General features: G+C 39.6%; 1 protein-coding gene across 6 annotated transcripts in view; it reads left to right on the plus strand.

Moving 5' to 3' along the window:
* ralgapb (Ral GTPase activating protein non-catalytic subunit beta) overlaps positions 1 to 14,681 on the plus strand; it is a 34,603-nt gene that overhangs the window by 7,894 nt on the left and 12,028 nt on the right. For 2 of the 6 annotated variants that reach the window (XM_079676656.1, XM_079676655.1), the window contains exons 5-19: positions 1,141 to 1,327; positions 1,488 to 1,619; positions 1,906 to 2,084; positions 3,312 to 3,463; positions 4,068 to 4,308; positions 4,892 to 4,927; positions 5,787 to 5,988; positions 6,577 to 6,744; positions 7,768 to 7,882; positions 8,359 to 8,506; positions 9,004 to 9,068; positions 9,154 to 9,298; positions 10,479 to 10,600; positions 12,561 to 12,743; positions 12,920 to 13,068. In XM_079676656.1, the coding sequence (XP_079532782.1) occupies positions 1,141 to 1,327; positions 1,488 to 1,619; positions 1,906 to 2,084; positions 3,312 to 3,463; positions 4,068 to 4,308; positions 4,892 to 4,927; positions 5,787 to 5,988; positions 6,577 to 6,744; positions 7,768 to 7,882; positions 8,359 to 8,506; positions 9,004 to 9,068; positions 9,154 to 9,298; positions 10,479 to 10,600; positions 12,561 to 12,743; positions 12,920 to 13,068 (2,224 nt within the window). The other 4 variants (XM_079676660.1, XM_079676657.1, XM_079676658.1 and 1 more) reach the window with 3 other exon arrangements.

Consider the following 14,681-nt stretch of genomic DNA (forward strand, 5'->3'; position numbering starts at 1 on the left):
TAGCTCTGTAGCCCCATCCACGAGTAACGTTTCCACGTCAGGTGTTATGTATGCTAGCAGCAACACACGGAGTTAACTACATTATACAAACATGGGTTAATGATTAGAGGTAACTGAGTTATTTATTTTGTTAAAGTTTCAGCTATTCTGTTTCCAGTTCTGTCATCAGATTATTTAATAAGATTTGTTAAAACATTGTTGTTTCTTTTGATGTGAAATATTATTTATTTAATTCAAATAAAAAGCAATGTTAATTTTGTTCACAATTTGTTAAGTTAATTTAATAATATATGTATTTTTGAATCAAGTATTCATCTTTATTGTCATCATTGTTAGTTTCCACATGCCTAAAACAACCTCAAACTAAATCTAAAAGTTGATGGCTAAATAAGAGCGTTTGAGAAATTGTGCAAGGCACACAGTAGTAGTCCGAATAGTCGATTAATCGTTTCATTAATCTATAGATTAATCGATAATCAAATTAGTCGTTTGTTGCAGCCCTATTGTAGTTATCCCATGTAAAAATAAAACGTGTTATTCAGCAACCCTTGCAATTTGGGTTTTTATTTTTGGTTGGTAGACCTCGGTTAGCTGGTCATTTCAAAAGTAGCTCACCAGCCAAAAAAGTGTGGGCACCCCTGCTCTACATAATAACCCATTATAATGTATAATATAACAGTTAGGCTGATGACACATAATTGCATTAAACAATGGAAGAGCACATACCGTGTTCCTTTTGGTGTTTACTTCCTCTCTGTTTTCTTCTGTTGATTTGTTCTGTTGACGTCTAGAGCTCTGTGTCTTTAACCCCTTTCCTTCTCTTGCTGTCTCTTCTTCTCTTTTTGTCTTTTCTTCACTGGGGACAGTTTAGCTATCATGAATAAAAAGTTTTGTGTTTTAAAAAATCAACAGTGTTTTCTGATGAAGTTAAACTAATGGGTTTTGTTGGGCCACAGCTGATGTTAAATTGACGGGACTTCCTTTTGCAAATTGATCAAAGCGTCATGATCAACGTTCTGCTACTGTATAGAAAAAGAGCAGACCGCTGAATGTCCAAATTGTCTAATCAGAATCAATTATTCAACTAAGCTGTGTGCTAATGATGATGACTTACATCAATAATCTCCTTGTATCAATCAGTTGGCGTTGCTGAGAAACTAGCAGAGAAACTGATGGCGGTGCTGTTCGAGGTGTGGCTACTGGCGTGCGCTCGCTGCTTTCCCACGCCGCCATATTGGAAGACAGCGAAGGAAATGCTGGCCAACTGGAGACACCACCCCCCGGTTGTAGAGCAGTGGAGCAGAGTGGCCTGTGCCCTCACCTCCAGGTTAGATAGCCATCAACTTAATCTAGGATTTAGAGCCGAAAATGGTTTCATACAGTTTGTTCCTGAAAAGGAGTTTTGTTTGTGACCAATAATTAAATAAAAAAGTGTCCTTAGCTGTGTGTGATAATCTGCATATTCCTGTATCATTTCTTCTACCCAGGCTCTTGCGCTTTACACATGGACCATCCTTCCCGCCCTTTAAAGTTCCCGATGAAGATGCCAGCCTGATCCCTTTAGAGATGGACAACGACTGTGTGGCTCAGACGTGGTACCGCTTCCTCCACATGTTAAGGTGCTAAAATAGGAATAGAATACATCATTAGTGTCCACCACCAGAAATGTCAATCACAAGAAACAACAGCATAAAAAGCAGACAGCAGTTGGTAATACAAAGGTCATTATCTTGAGTTAAGTTGAGGGGAGCTATTAGCCAAGATTTATGACAATAGTTTTACTTACATTTGGGAGATATGTTTTCAGTAGTTTAGAGAATACTTTTTTGAATGTCCAATGAGCTTTAGCAGCTGTCTGTTAGCTTTTTATTTCTCCTTGAATTTCCTTTTTTGTTTTGTTTCCAGCAACCCAGTGGACCTGAGCAACCCTGCGATAGTGAGCACCACTCCGAAGTTTCAGGAACAGTTTCTAAACTCCAGCGGCATCCCTCATGAAGTGGTGCTGCATCCATGTTTGAAACAGCTGCCCCAGATCTTCTTCAGGGCCATGAGGGGCATCAGCTGCTTAGTGGATGCATTCTTAGGTAAAGACTTTCGAATGAAAAGCTCAGTCATGGGACAGTCAAGCTGTGATTTGTGCACCTTCTTTCTAAGGCACTACAAACCATGTTAAGATTAAGATTTGTTTATGTGTTCATCCTAACTTCATGCAAAATACTCATACTTTAACAAAAACATCAAGTAGACGTAGAACTTTTTTATGATTACAACCTATTTTAAAATTGATTAAAAAAATGTTTCATACTGTAACAAAGTCAATAATGTCAATCATGGCTGGACGGTAGGGCTGCACAAACAATCTAAAATGTATCCAAATTGCAATTTTGACTTAGCAATACGTCTAATGTTTAATACAACTAAAATATTATTTAAAATCTAAGTCCAAACCACAAAATAAATTCCATGGACCTCATAAAAAAACCTTATTTTGGAAAAAAGCCTCATGTGATAATTTTAATGGATTTTTTAATGATATTGTGAATTATATTCCATAAGTGATCAACCCCGCTAATATGGCTTATCTCAATTGCAATATCAGTGAAAATAAGTAAAAGTCAAAAGATAAGTACTTTTTTTCCCAAATCATGCAGCCCTACTCGACAGTAGACAAATACACACAAAATCAAAAAGAAAAATAGATTTAAAAGATTGACAGCTATTTATTTTCTTTTAACAGCTTTGCTCCTTTCTAGTTTTTACACCTGGCAGTAGCCTACTCCCGAGTAAAATCCTGATGGAGGAAGTCCATCGGTATTACATGTTTAAAGATTTGAAAAGAAAATGTGATTTTTCTCCTCACACTGTAGGTGTCTCTGTTGAAAAGAAAGATGTACGGGAGAGGGTGTTCACTTTTTCTCCAGTGCTGCACTCTCATGGTACCCACACCCGTTGATACATCATATAATGAGATGGGCATATGATGGAGTCTATTACCGGTGGTGCTGGTATTAACAACTCAAATGAAATGTTCCTGGCATTCGGATTAACTTACAAGATCATCAACAAGGGGCAAAAAGTCAATCAAATGGATGGATGTCAATGATTTCTGATTTGCATCTAACCATTGTCTTGCATGTCAACCAATGAGTTCTGTCTTTTGATCGGTCATAACATTTGAAATGGGTAAAATGGCTTTAAATTATTTATTTTAACAAGTTCTGTCCACCGAACAAGTGGAAGTATTGCTAATCAGAAATGGAGGGAAAAACAGGAACTTGTTATCCCAGCTGATTTTTACTTCCTGTCCACAGGTATATCACGTCCCAGATCTGACAGTGCCCCGCCCACCCCGGTCAACAGAATGAGCATGTCTCCGCCCCCCTCCATCACCAACACCACTCCCCCCCACAGCCGCAAGCAACGGCATACAGTGGTCACCAAAACCACGAGCAAGAGTTCAACGGTCAGTTTATGTTATTCTTGTGACATAATTAATGGCTGATCTACAGACAGATCTACTAGACACACTACCCTAGTGTGTTTGTTTTGTCAGGTTTACATATTTTTACATATTTGTTTTAAAGAAATACATTTAAATAGATGCGAAAAATGCTACAACACATGTTTCAATTGGTCTAAAGTCCACAACGTGTTGGGAACATACTCATAATCAGGATTTGTTTATAGAAACATAATTAGAAAAATGCTATAATTTTGTTATTTAAATGTGTCATTTCTGAAAAACTGACATAACTTTGATATTACACTTGTACTACCTTGATTTTTTATAAAGGCCGTCATCATTTCATATGTTAATTGTAAAAATAAATCTCAACTTTTTATCAAACAATATTTAGTCTTTGTAATATGACAATATTAGAAATATTAGAAATTCAAATATAAAGAAAAAACAGCCCAAATCCTTTACCCTAACCCATTCTTCAGATTAGTGCCAAAGAAAGCCCAGACAACTTTTCAACCAAAGGAAATAAAAAATGTCAGTAGCGGGCACAACTGAACTAATCTTTTTTTGTAGCCTAATCAAATGTCCCTCTCCCCCTCTGCAGGGCAGTGGCAGTCAACCAACCAAAGGGTCCCAGCAGCAGCAGCAGCAGCAGCAGCAGACGTCCTCCTCCCCGACGCTGCTCTCCAGCCCCAACCAGAGCAGCTGGGAGTCTCGGCCCCTGCCCGCCCCGGCACGTCCCAAAGTCAACAGCATCCTCAACCTGTTCGGCCAGTGGCTCTTCGACGCGGCCCTGGTCCACTGTAAGCTCCACAGCGGCCTCAGCAGAGACCCCAGCATGACCGGTAAGAAGCCAGCCGATGGTTAATAGCGTTACATTAATGCATGGTCAGGTGGGTGTCTCGTCGCTGTTCATTAGTACATGTTTCTGTGGAGTTATATTCGTTTTTTAAGTGTCTGTTTTTTCTTTTTCTTTTTTTTACTGTATGGCGTTGGGATATCCTATCCTTTTCTTTTTTTTCTCACCATTTTCTCTGTAACTTCTGTGTGTGGGGGGCTTGGTTAGAAGTGGCCTAGTATGAGATTTCCATCTGATTCTGATCCATTTACATCCACCGACTATTTAAACCTGGCTTATATAGATTATAACCATATGCTAATGACTTTTTACTGTTATTTTATTGGTAAAATCGTTGCTACAGGATCAATCTCAGCCCGTACATACATTGTATTTGAATAGAAATTTGGCTTTTATTAAATCCATTTATTTTTCTCTTTTTGGTGTCCTGCATGTCTGATGAAGAGTTGTAATAGGTCAAAAGTCATGTATTGAGGAGAAAAACACAATTCATGCGTGATATGAATTCACCCCAAAATATTGGATATGCTTTGATTTTGTGTCTCTCCACTATTTCTGTTATCTTGCAGCCTCTTTTATCCAAATTCTCCTTTCTTATAAATCTTGTAAGTAGGAACGGCAGCTCTTTTTTTTTTCCTCACTTGATTTGCGTTTCGTTAACAGTTCTTCCTGCTTTTCAGTTAAGTTCCTCATGATCCATCGCCATTATTATCGCCCATTGTTTTCCGTTCCCACTGCTTGTCATATATATATATATGTATGTGTATATATATATATATATATATATATATATATATATATATATATATATATATATATATATAAACGTTTCATCAGCGTTATCTCAGCGTTTCTCCAAAGGTGATGGAATGGGTTTCACCAACTGACCACTTGTCTCAACCATAACGTTGCCAGTTTGTGACAACGCCATCATGTTTTTTTCTCATTTTTTTTTTTTTTTGTCACACTAATCCTTATTATTTAGTGTCAGACCCTCCTCAGGTTCAGCATTTATTTTATATAATTTTTCCTTTTTGTATTATCACTTGAGTTATAATTTGATCGGTTTGGTGCCTCAATGCATGAAGTGAATGATCTGTACCTGAGTCATCAAGTTGCAACAGCGAGGGAAGCTGACACAGGGATTTTGCTTTTTGTGGCCTTGCAATTTTATTTGTATCTTTATTACCAGCATGTTACACTTGGTCATACTTTGTGCCAGCAATAGGTGGTAAGCTCTTTGTGTCAGAGTTCCCTTTTGAATGCTTTCAAATGAAGTGAGTGGTTCTCTCTTGTTATAGCGATTTAAATGTCTGCTTTTTCTTCATTTTACCTTTTTTTTTTTATTGTATTGTGCGTAAAGTAGCTACATGTTTGCCTTGTTTCTCATACATGCATGTGTGCTCATGACCACATTTACAATTCAGGGTCCTTTCATGCTCTCTTTCTCCTCACTTTATACAGCGATAGCCACTCAAGTAGGTCTGGAGCTGAGAAGGAAGGGTTCCCAAATGTCCACCGACTCCATGGTGTCCAACCCCATGTTCGACGCCAACGAGTTCCCAGAGAGCTACGAGGCAGGGCGGGCGGAGGCCTGTGGGACGCTCTGCCGCATCTTCTGTAGCAAGAAGACCGGAGAAGACATTCTGCCAGTTTACCTTTCCAGGTAACGTAGACAATTAGTTTTATTATAGAATACAGTAGAGACTTTATACAAATGTGTTACAGCAGCATACTAACAAGGCACTGCACATTAGTTACAACTATAATAAAATGAAATTTAACAATAAATATAGAAATATCAACAGTAGAAATATAAATATCTATGGTATTTGTGGAATATAAAATATACAGAATAATTTAGAATAAACTAATAGACCAATGTTTTACTAAGAATAAATTTATAAAAAAATAGATACTTAAGTTACTATATAAAGAGATTATACAAGTGTGAACGTAGAATATAAAAAATATATATATTAAAACTGCAATCCAATCCAATGAGTATAGTTTCAGTGCAATATGTACAAATTGTTTTAGGGTTATTGAAAGGGGAAAACAGACATTTTAATAAAAAAAAACCTTTACATGAAATACTGCATATACTTGCATATTTCTTCTGTGCAAGTTGCAATTTTTCTTTTTTTAATATGCCACATTTTCTTTTAAACTAGTTTCAGCATGGGATTAGTGCTTTTTCAACTGCTAAGAAGATATTAAACTGCAAAACTATACTCCTCCTTTTTTCATGCAGGTTCTACATGGTCCTGATTCAGGGTCTCCAGATCTCAGATTTTATCTGCAGACCAGTTCTGGCTTCTATCATCCTCAACTCTTCCTCTCTGTTCTGCTCCGACCTGAAAGGCATCAACGTGCTGGTGCCCTACTTTATAGCTGCCCTGGAGACTATTGTACCCGACAGGTCAGACTGGTTTTTCTTTCATGTAATAAGCATATTTTATTTACTATGTAAGTGTATGACTAGGGATGGGTACCGAGCCCCGGTATTAAACGGGCCCCGGGGCTGAATTATTAAAGAACGTGGTACCGTTAAGCTCCGACGTTATCGCTCTTTTTATCGGTACTGTAGACATGTAAAAAATATGTCATATGTTTTATTGCTACACGAACATTATATTGCAGTTTTAGTGTCGCCAACTCCGTTTCTAATATGCAATAAGACTTTAAAATGCGTCTATGATTATTTTTAGTATTTTCAATCTTTCCAATCGAGTCGAGAGATCTCTCTCTCCCGCCTGCTTGGGAGGGGGCGGGGCAGTTTACATACACGCAGCTGCTATATGCAGCAACACACACACGGAGGAGATGGCCGAGAGAACGCGCTCCAAGGTGTGGTTAAACTTTACCCGTCTCGATGTGGACAATGCTCGTTACCAAAAGTGTAAGAAGAGTTTAGCATGTAAGGGCGGTAACAGCAGCAAAAGTGCACCACATTCAGATGGAGAAATGCACCGGGTTCGAGTCTCTTTCTAGTAGCGCTGTAGCCCCATCCACGTGTAACTTTTCCACGTCAGGTATTATGTATGCTAGCAGCAACACACAGAGCTAACTACATTATACAAACATGGGTTAATGATTAGAGGTAACTGAGTTATTTAGTTTGTTAAAGTTTCAGCTATTCTGTCATTAGATTATTTAATACGATTTTTAAAGCATTGTTGTTTCTTTTGATGTGAAATATTATTTATTTAATTTAAATAAAGAAGCAATGTTAGTTTTGTTCACAATTTGTTTAGTTAGTTTACCATGTTTTTTTCTCCAAAAGAACCGATAAGAATACCGTTAAAAGACCGGACCGATAAGCGGTATCGATAAAAGTAGTAGTTCTGTTAAATCCTTAACGATACCCATTCCTATGTATGACGTTTGGAGAATATTGTCTTAAGTTTCTTGAAGCCCATGATATTTGTTTTCCTGTTGACAGGGAACTGTCCAAATTCAAGATGTACGTAAATCCCACCGACCTGCGGAGAGCCTCCATCAACATCCTGCTTGCCATGCTGTCTTTGCCGCATCATTTTGGCAACATCAAATCAGAGGTACGGCTTTAGTTTCTGTGCATTTTAGTTAATTCATTAGTTAATTGAATCATTTAATGTCATTGCCTTCGCTTATTTAATCTTTGTTGAAGCATTTTCTGCACCATAAAGCCACTTGTACTCCGATTTCTACTAGGGGTTGTTGATTTGGAAAAAAGGACTCATGGCAATTATTTTCCACAAATGTGCAAGTTAATATGATTTTTAATATAGAACGGATTTATAATTTTTGATTCATAAATCTCATTATCATTGAAAAATATATTTAAATGATCAGATTTTTTTTATATAGAGGAACTGTACCAAACAAATATGTTTTAAGTTTGTAGAAAATGCGATTTGTAGTCCTTGATATGTTATATTTTAACATATATTTAGCCAAATATTGTGCTGACTGCGGCTTGAATAATGCACAAGTCCATATTGCAAATTCATTGTGCAGCTTTATTCCCTACTATGTTGATTTTGTGCTTCAGGTTCTGTTGGAAGGAAAGTTCAACGAGGAGGATGGGTGGCCACATGACCAGCCCGTGTCTTTCCTGTCCCTGCGGCTGCGTCTCGTCAACGTCCTCATAGGAGCCCTTCAGACTGAGACGGACCCCACCAACACACAGCTCATCCTGGGTATCTGATCTACTTATTTTGCTTCTACTTGTTCTTATTTTGATTGAGTTAATGGACATGTTTGTTTTAGGGGGTACATTTTCAGATTTCCACTCCCTGCAGAGAACATGCCACAGTGTCCCTGTAGTCAGCCAAAGGAAATGTGACTTAGAACTGTGTTAACATTAGGAATGCACGATTCGGGAAAATTGCGATTTATTTTGAGTGATATTGAAATTTTGATATCTTTCACCATATTGGAGGGATTGATCATTTTTGCATATTCTCATTATAATTGAAATGTTATCAAAGCAATCGAGGTGTGCTTATTTGTTAAGAGGATCTGTACCTAAAATGTTTTCTTGAATCTGTAGAAAACTATTTGCAGGCCAGAATTTTCTCTGCTGCACTACAATACTTTAATCAAAATGGTATTTTAACAAGTCCATATTTTTCCGTAAAAGGTAAATGAATGGCCTTTTACTCTATGCACTGTTTAATAATTCACCTCCCATCAGGTGCAATGCTAAACATTGTTCAAGACTCTGCACTGCTGGAGTCCATAGGTGCACAGACTGAAACGGTAAGGCTCGGATGAACGATTAACTTTTTATAACGCCAGAAGCAGCGTCGGGGACTTGAAGATAGCTGTGTTTTTGTGCTGACAGGGAAGCATAGACGGGAGCCACATGGCGGTGAGGAGTCACAGTCACAGCCGCACCAACAGCGGCATCAGCTTCAACAGCGGGGGGAGCACGGAGGCCACCAGCCCCGACTCTGAGAGACCTGGCCAGGCCCTGCTGCGAGACTACGGTAAGACACGCAGCCACTAAACTAATATCCTTCCTCCTGCTCGCTGAATTAACCCTTTAGACGGATGGTGCATAACTGGAGGCTGGAATATTATGTGATTGTTATCGGTACCTGCTTGTTTTCCCCTGCAAAACATGTTAACACATTTGTTCCTCATAGCTAACGTGGTTAAAGTGGTATGCAGAGTTAAGAAGCGTTGGGTAAAATGTCTCTGTAGGTAATACCAAAGTGATTTGCCGTGATGCTGTGCTGTTTTGCAGATTCTTTTGAGCTAAATGCATTTTTTTTTTCTCTGAGTGATTGGAGGATTTTCTCGTTTTCTTCCGTAGGGCTGAGTGATGTTTGACTAAAGAATATGTTCTTCTTGTTGCATTTTTGCCCACAACTTGTTACTGAACACTGCTGATCATGGGCGACTCTGTTCAGCAGGAAGCTGGAGGGGGGGGGGGGGTTTCCCGTTGTTCCTGTCTCATTGTTATTTCTGAGGCCCGGTGCAGGACAGGAAGCAGCAAGACTTGAGAGAGGGAGGGGGTTTGAAGACAACTGCAGCCAATTCAGCATGATTTGGGATTCTTTTGCTCAACAAACAATAAAACCAGATGTAAATCTTACTCAAGTTTTATACAGAAGCCTCACGCAATTACATTTCAAAGCATCACCTTCGCCAATAGTTACTGTGGAGGTTATGGAAAGAGATCATTCTACTTGTGTCACATCCTTTACTTAAGGCTGTGTAACTTCCAGTGGTTGATCCTTTTTTGTTTTCTTTTTACATTTCAGGTCAACATTTTGTTATTATTGTTAAAAAAACCATTTTGAAATGGCCCTTTTATGCTTTGAAATGGCCCTTTCCTGTAGTCCGTTTATATAGAATGTGTATGCATGTACTTTATTAATAAAGTCAGTTTTGGAAGAATATATCACACACAAAGTTTATGATTCTTTTAAAGTCAAAACTTGATTGCTCAGCCCTAATTCTCAGCGTTTTATCTACCTCTAATATGCCTGTATTTTTGTATGTGCTTTCAACTCTACTCCTAATGCATGTTTAAAAAACTAATACCAAGGAATTTTTTTGCTGTTGTCCTGTTTGCCTCAAACTGCGTGGCCTGACTCTTGCTTTGCTCTACTCTTCGCGGTGTTTGGTATTTCCGGGTCTTACATGGTCTAGCTCTTGCAGATACGGCGGCGGGCCTGCTGGTGCGCAGCATCCACCTGGTCACCCAGAGACTCAACTCCCAGTGGAGGCAGGACATGAGCATCTCACTGGCTGCACTGGAGCTGCTGGCGGGGCTAGCCAAGGTAAAGGCACAACGTCAGTACACGGCAGTGTAACAATCTGAGAGCATTACTAGCTGGCAGGCCAGGGGGGGAATGGTGGATGTCATTCAGATCACCAATGTTTCAACAATCAGTTTCAGAAATCCTTTATTGAATAAGATAAGTCATACATTTTTGGGTTTTGGTGTTATTTACAGTTTATCACACACATAGACCCAAAATATGCAAAAGCACACATGCACAAACAGGACCTATACCCATGCATTAGTGGAGAGGTATCAGGGCCAAGGGGCTTCCATGGTTTAGTGCCTTGCTCAAGGACACCTCTGCAGTACCCAGCAGGCGAACTTGCACCTCTCCAGCAACCAGTCAACGCTCTGTACTGAACCGGGGACCCCTCCCGAGCCAAGTCCCTACAGACTGAGCCCTCCTTCGTCAGAATTGGGAAATGTAGGTTGTTAAAAATGACACATCCGTTGTACATTTTTTTAATTAGAAGCAGCATTATGAAGTAGGTAAATGTATAAAAGTTGTGAAGTAGCACCCATTAAAACATTAAAACAATGTAAAAACGTTTTTATTTTGGACATAACCAAAATGATCTCTACACCAACACTCTATTTGAATAACAATAGCTGTTTGACAGGAGTAACCTGTATTTGTTTTTGCTTTAACCTCAAGGCTTACAGTGAAACCTCTTTTTAATCAAATCTGATTTAATAAAAGTATGTGCCTGTTACCATAGAAACGGACATGTTTTCTGCCACTTGATCTTTACTCCTTGTTCAAATTAGCCGGTGCACCCGCCGCTCAAACGAGACAATCTAGCCAAGCAGAATAAACATAATGGTGCGTTCAGGGGGTTCATGTCAAGTCAGACATTTCTAACTTCCTCACAAGGGACTTGCCCAACACAGTACCACAATTACCAGAAGGAGAGAAGTTTCGGGATAGAACCCGACAATTTCTCTGGTTAATGGTCCGAGTTAGCTAGCGCACCACTCTTCTGTATGTATGTTAGGGCTGTGCATCTTCACTGGTCTCACGATTCGATTACGATTATCCTGTCTTCGATTCGATATCCCGATGCATCACGATGCATAACAATGCGTTGCATCCTCAATTTTCTATATTACTGCACATGGCTTCTCTTTCATCAATGAATACATGCAGTAAGATAAATATGAATTCCCTTTTTTATTATTTAGAAAGTGCTTCAGAAATCAATAACATAAATGACTTGACATTAATTTATAAACAAAGTAAACCAATTGTATAACTCTAGCCTCCCTATATCTGTGTGTGAACTGTGAACATGATGATAACAAGTGTTTTTCAAAAAACACAAATCCCTCCCTGTGTCTCTGAGCCGCAGCGACAGGGCCTGATTCAGATCGGTCATTCTGCTGTTGGTTCTGGACTGGTCTTGGTGGAGAAAGCAGACTGCTCCGTGTGTGGTGCCGCTGTCACGTCTTTTCCTTGATCTCTGCGTCATCGACCAATTTGATATTAGTGTGACAGAAAATAACTAAAAACGTTATTGTCCAGCCTCGGCCGGAAGATCAGGAAGCAACGTTACTATGCTATAATCGACTATGTTCTGTCCCTGCATCGATGCAGAATCGTCCACGTCCACATCACGATGCATCGTAGAAACGATTAATTTCAACACCCCTAATGTATGTACAATAATTCAAATGGACAGTAATTGGCTGTAAATTAAAACATGTGACACTTGATGTTACATAAACTAGGATTGCTGAGGAGCAGGGTGAGAAAAGGTCAAGGCAAAATTAAGACTCTATTTCAAATGAGCAAAAATGCTAGTTCTATAAATACTGTAAAAAAATAAACAAATACTGTACCAAATAATCAGACAATTGCTTAAGCATCAAGGCATACAAAAAATGTTTCAGGTGCATTACATTAATCATTTTATATTGTAGCTTCAGTGATACATTTTCCTGTATTTTCTACGTAGGTGAAGGTGGGAGTAGACTCTGCAGACCGTAAGCGGGCCGTCAGCTCTATATGTGGGTACATCGTGTACCAGTGCAGCCGTCCAGCTCCCCTCCAGTCCCGAGACCTCCACTCCATGATTGTAGCTGCCTTCCAGTTTCTCTGTGTGTGGCTCACAGAACACCCCGACATGCTGGATGAGAAGGTGAAGACTAAATTTAAAAATCCCTGATTTAATTTCCACCAAAAACATACAGAGAATTCCCATTTCTCTCAAATCAACAATTTAGAAATGATGCTAACGTCTAGCCTCATTTATGTGGAAAGAAAACTCTCTGTCTGTGGTTCTGTCTCTTTATCATTTTTCTCTTTTTGCATCAGGATTGTCTGGTAGAGGTGTTGGAGATTGTGGAGCTGGGAATATCTGGCAGTAAGTCTCGGCAGGAACTGGAAGTCCGACATAAAGGGGAGAAGGAGCACAACCCGGCCTCAATGAGGGTGAAGGATGCTGCGGAGGCCACTTTATCCTGGTGAGATAAAAGACGATTACAGTATGGATCTGATTTGACGTTTTTTCAATATGGTTAAGACACTGTGTACCAATCTATATAATCGACATTTTCAAAGTGCTTTGGTTTAAAAACGAAAACATTTACTTGATTTATTGGATTATGTGTTTTGGAATCCAGTGTTAAGCTAAAGAACGTCTTTGCATACAGTGGGGCAAAAAAGTATTTAGTCAGCCACCAATTGTGCAAGTTCTCCCACTTAAAAAGATGAGAGAGGCCTGTAATTTTCATCCTAGGTATACCTCAACTATGAGAGACAAAATGAGAAGAAAAAAAAAATCCAGAAAATCTCATTGTCTGATTTTTAAAGAATTTATTTGCAAATTATGGTGGAAAATAAGTATTTGATCAATAACAAAAGTTCTTCTCAATACTTTGTTATATACCCTTTGTTGGCAATGACAGAGGTCAAACGTTTTCTGTAAGTCTTCACAAGGCTTTCACACACTGTTGCTGGTATTTTGGCCCATTCCTACATGCAGATCTCCTCTAGAGCAGTGATGTTTTGGGGCTGTCGCTGGGCAACACGGACTTTCAACTCCCTCCAAAGATTTTCTATGGGGTTGAGATCTGGAGACTGGCTAGGCCACTCCAGGACCTTGAAATGATTCTTACGAAGCCACTCCTTCGTTGCCCGGGCGGTGTGTTTGGGATCATTGTCATGCTGAAAGACCCAGCCACGTTTCATCTTCAATGCCCTTGCTGATGGAAGGAGGTTGTCACTCAAAATCTCACGATACATGGCCCCATTCATTTTTTCCTTTACACGGATCAGTCGTCCTGGTCCCTTTGCAGACAAACAGCCCCAAAGCATGATGTTTCCACCCCCATGTTTCACAGTAGGTATGGTGTTCTTTGGATGCAACTCTGCATTCTTTCTCCTCCAAACACGTCTAGTTGAGTTTTTACCAAAAAGTTCTATTTTGGTTTCATCTGATCATATGACATTCTCCCAATCCTCTTCTGGATCATCTAAATGCTCTCTAGCAAACTTCAGACGGGCCTGGACATGTACTGGCTTAAGCAGGGGGACACGTCTGGCACTGCAGGATTTGAGTCCCTGGTGGCGTAGTGTGTTACTGATGGTAGCCTTTGTTACTTTGGTCCCAGCTCTCTGCAGGTCATTGACTAGGTCCCCCCGTGTGGTTCTGGGATGTTTGCTCACCGTTCTTGTGATCATTTTGACCCCACGGGGTGAGATCTTGCGTGGAGCCCCAGATCGAGGGAGATTATCAGTGGTCTTGGATGTCTTTCATTTTCTAATAATTGCTCCCACAGTTGATTTCTTCACACCAAGCTGCTTACCTATTGCAGATTCAGTCTTCCCAGCCTGGTGCAGGTCTACAATTTTGTTTCTGGTGTCCTTTGACAGCTCTTTGGTCTGGGCCATAGTGGAGTTTGGAGTGTGACTGTTTGAGGTTGTGGACAGGTGTATTTTATACTGATAACGAGTTCAAACAGGTGCCATTAATACAGTTAACAAGTGGAGGACAGAGGAGGCTCTTAAAGAAGAAGATACAGGTCTGTGAGAGCCAGAAATCTTGTTTGTTTGTTGGTGACCAAATACTTATTTT

This window comes from Notothenia rossii, assembly GCF_949606895.1.
Source record: "Notothenia rossii genome assembly, chromosome: 4".
NCBI lineage: Eukaryota > Metazoa > Chordata > Actinopteri > Perciformes > Nototheniidae > Notothenia > Notothenia rossii.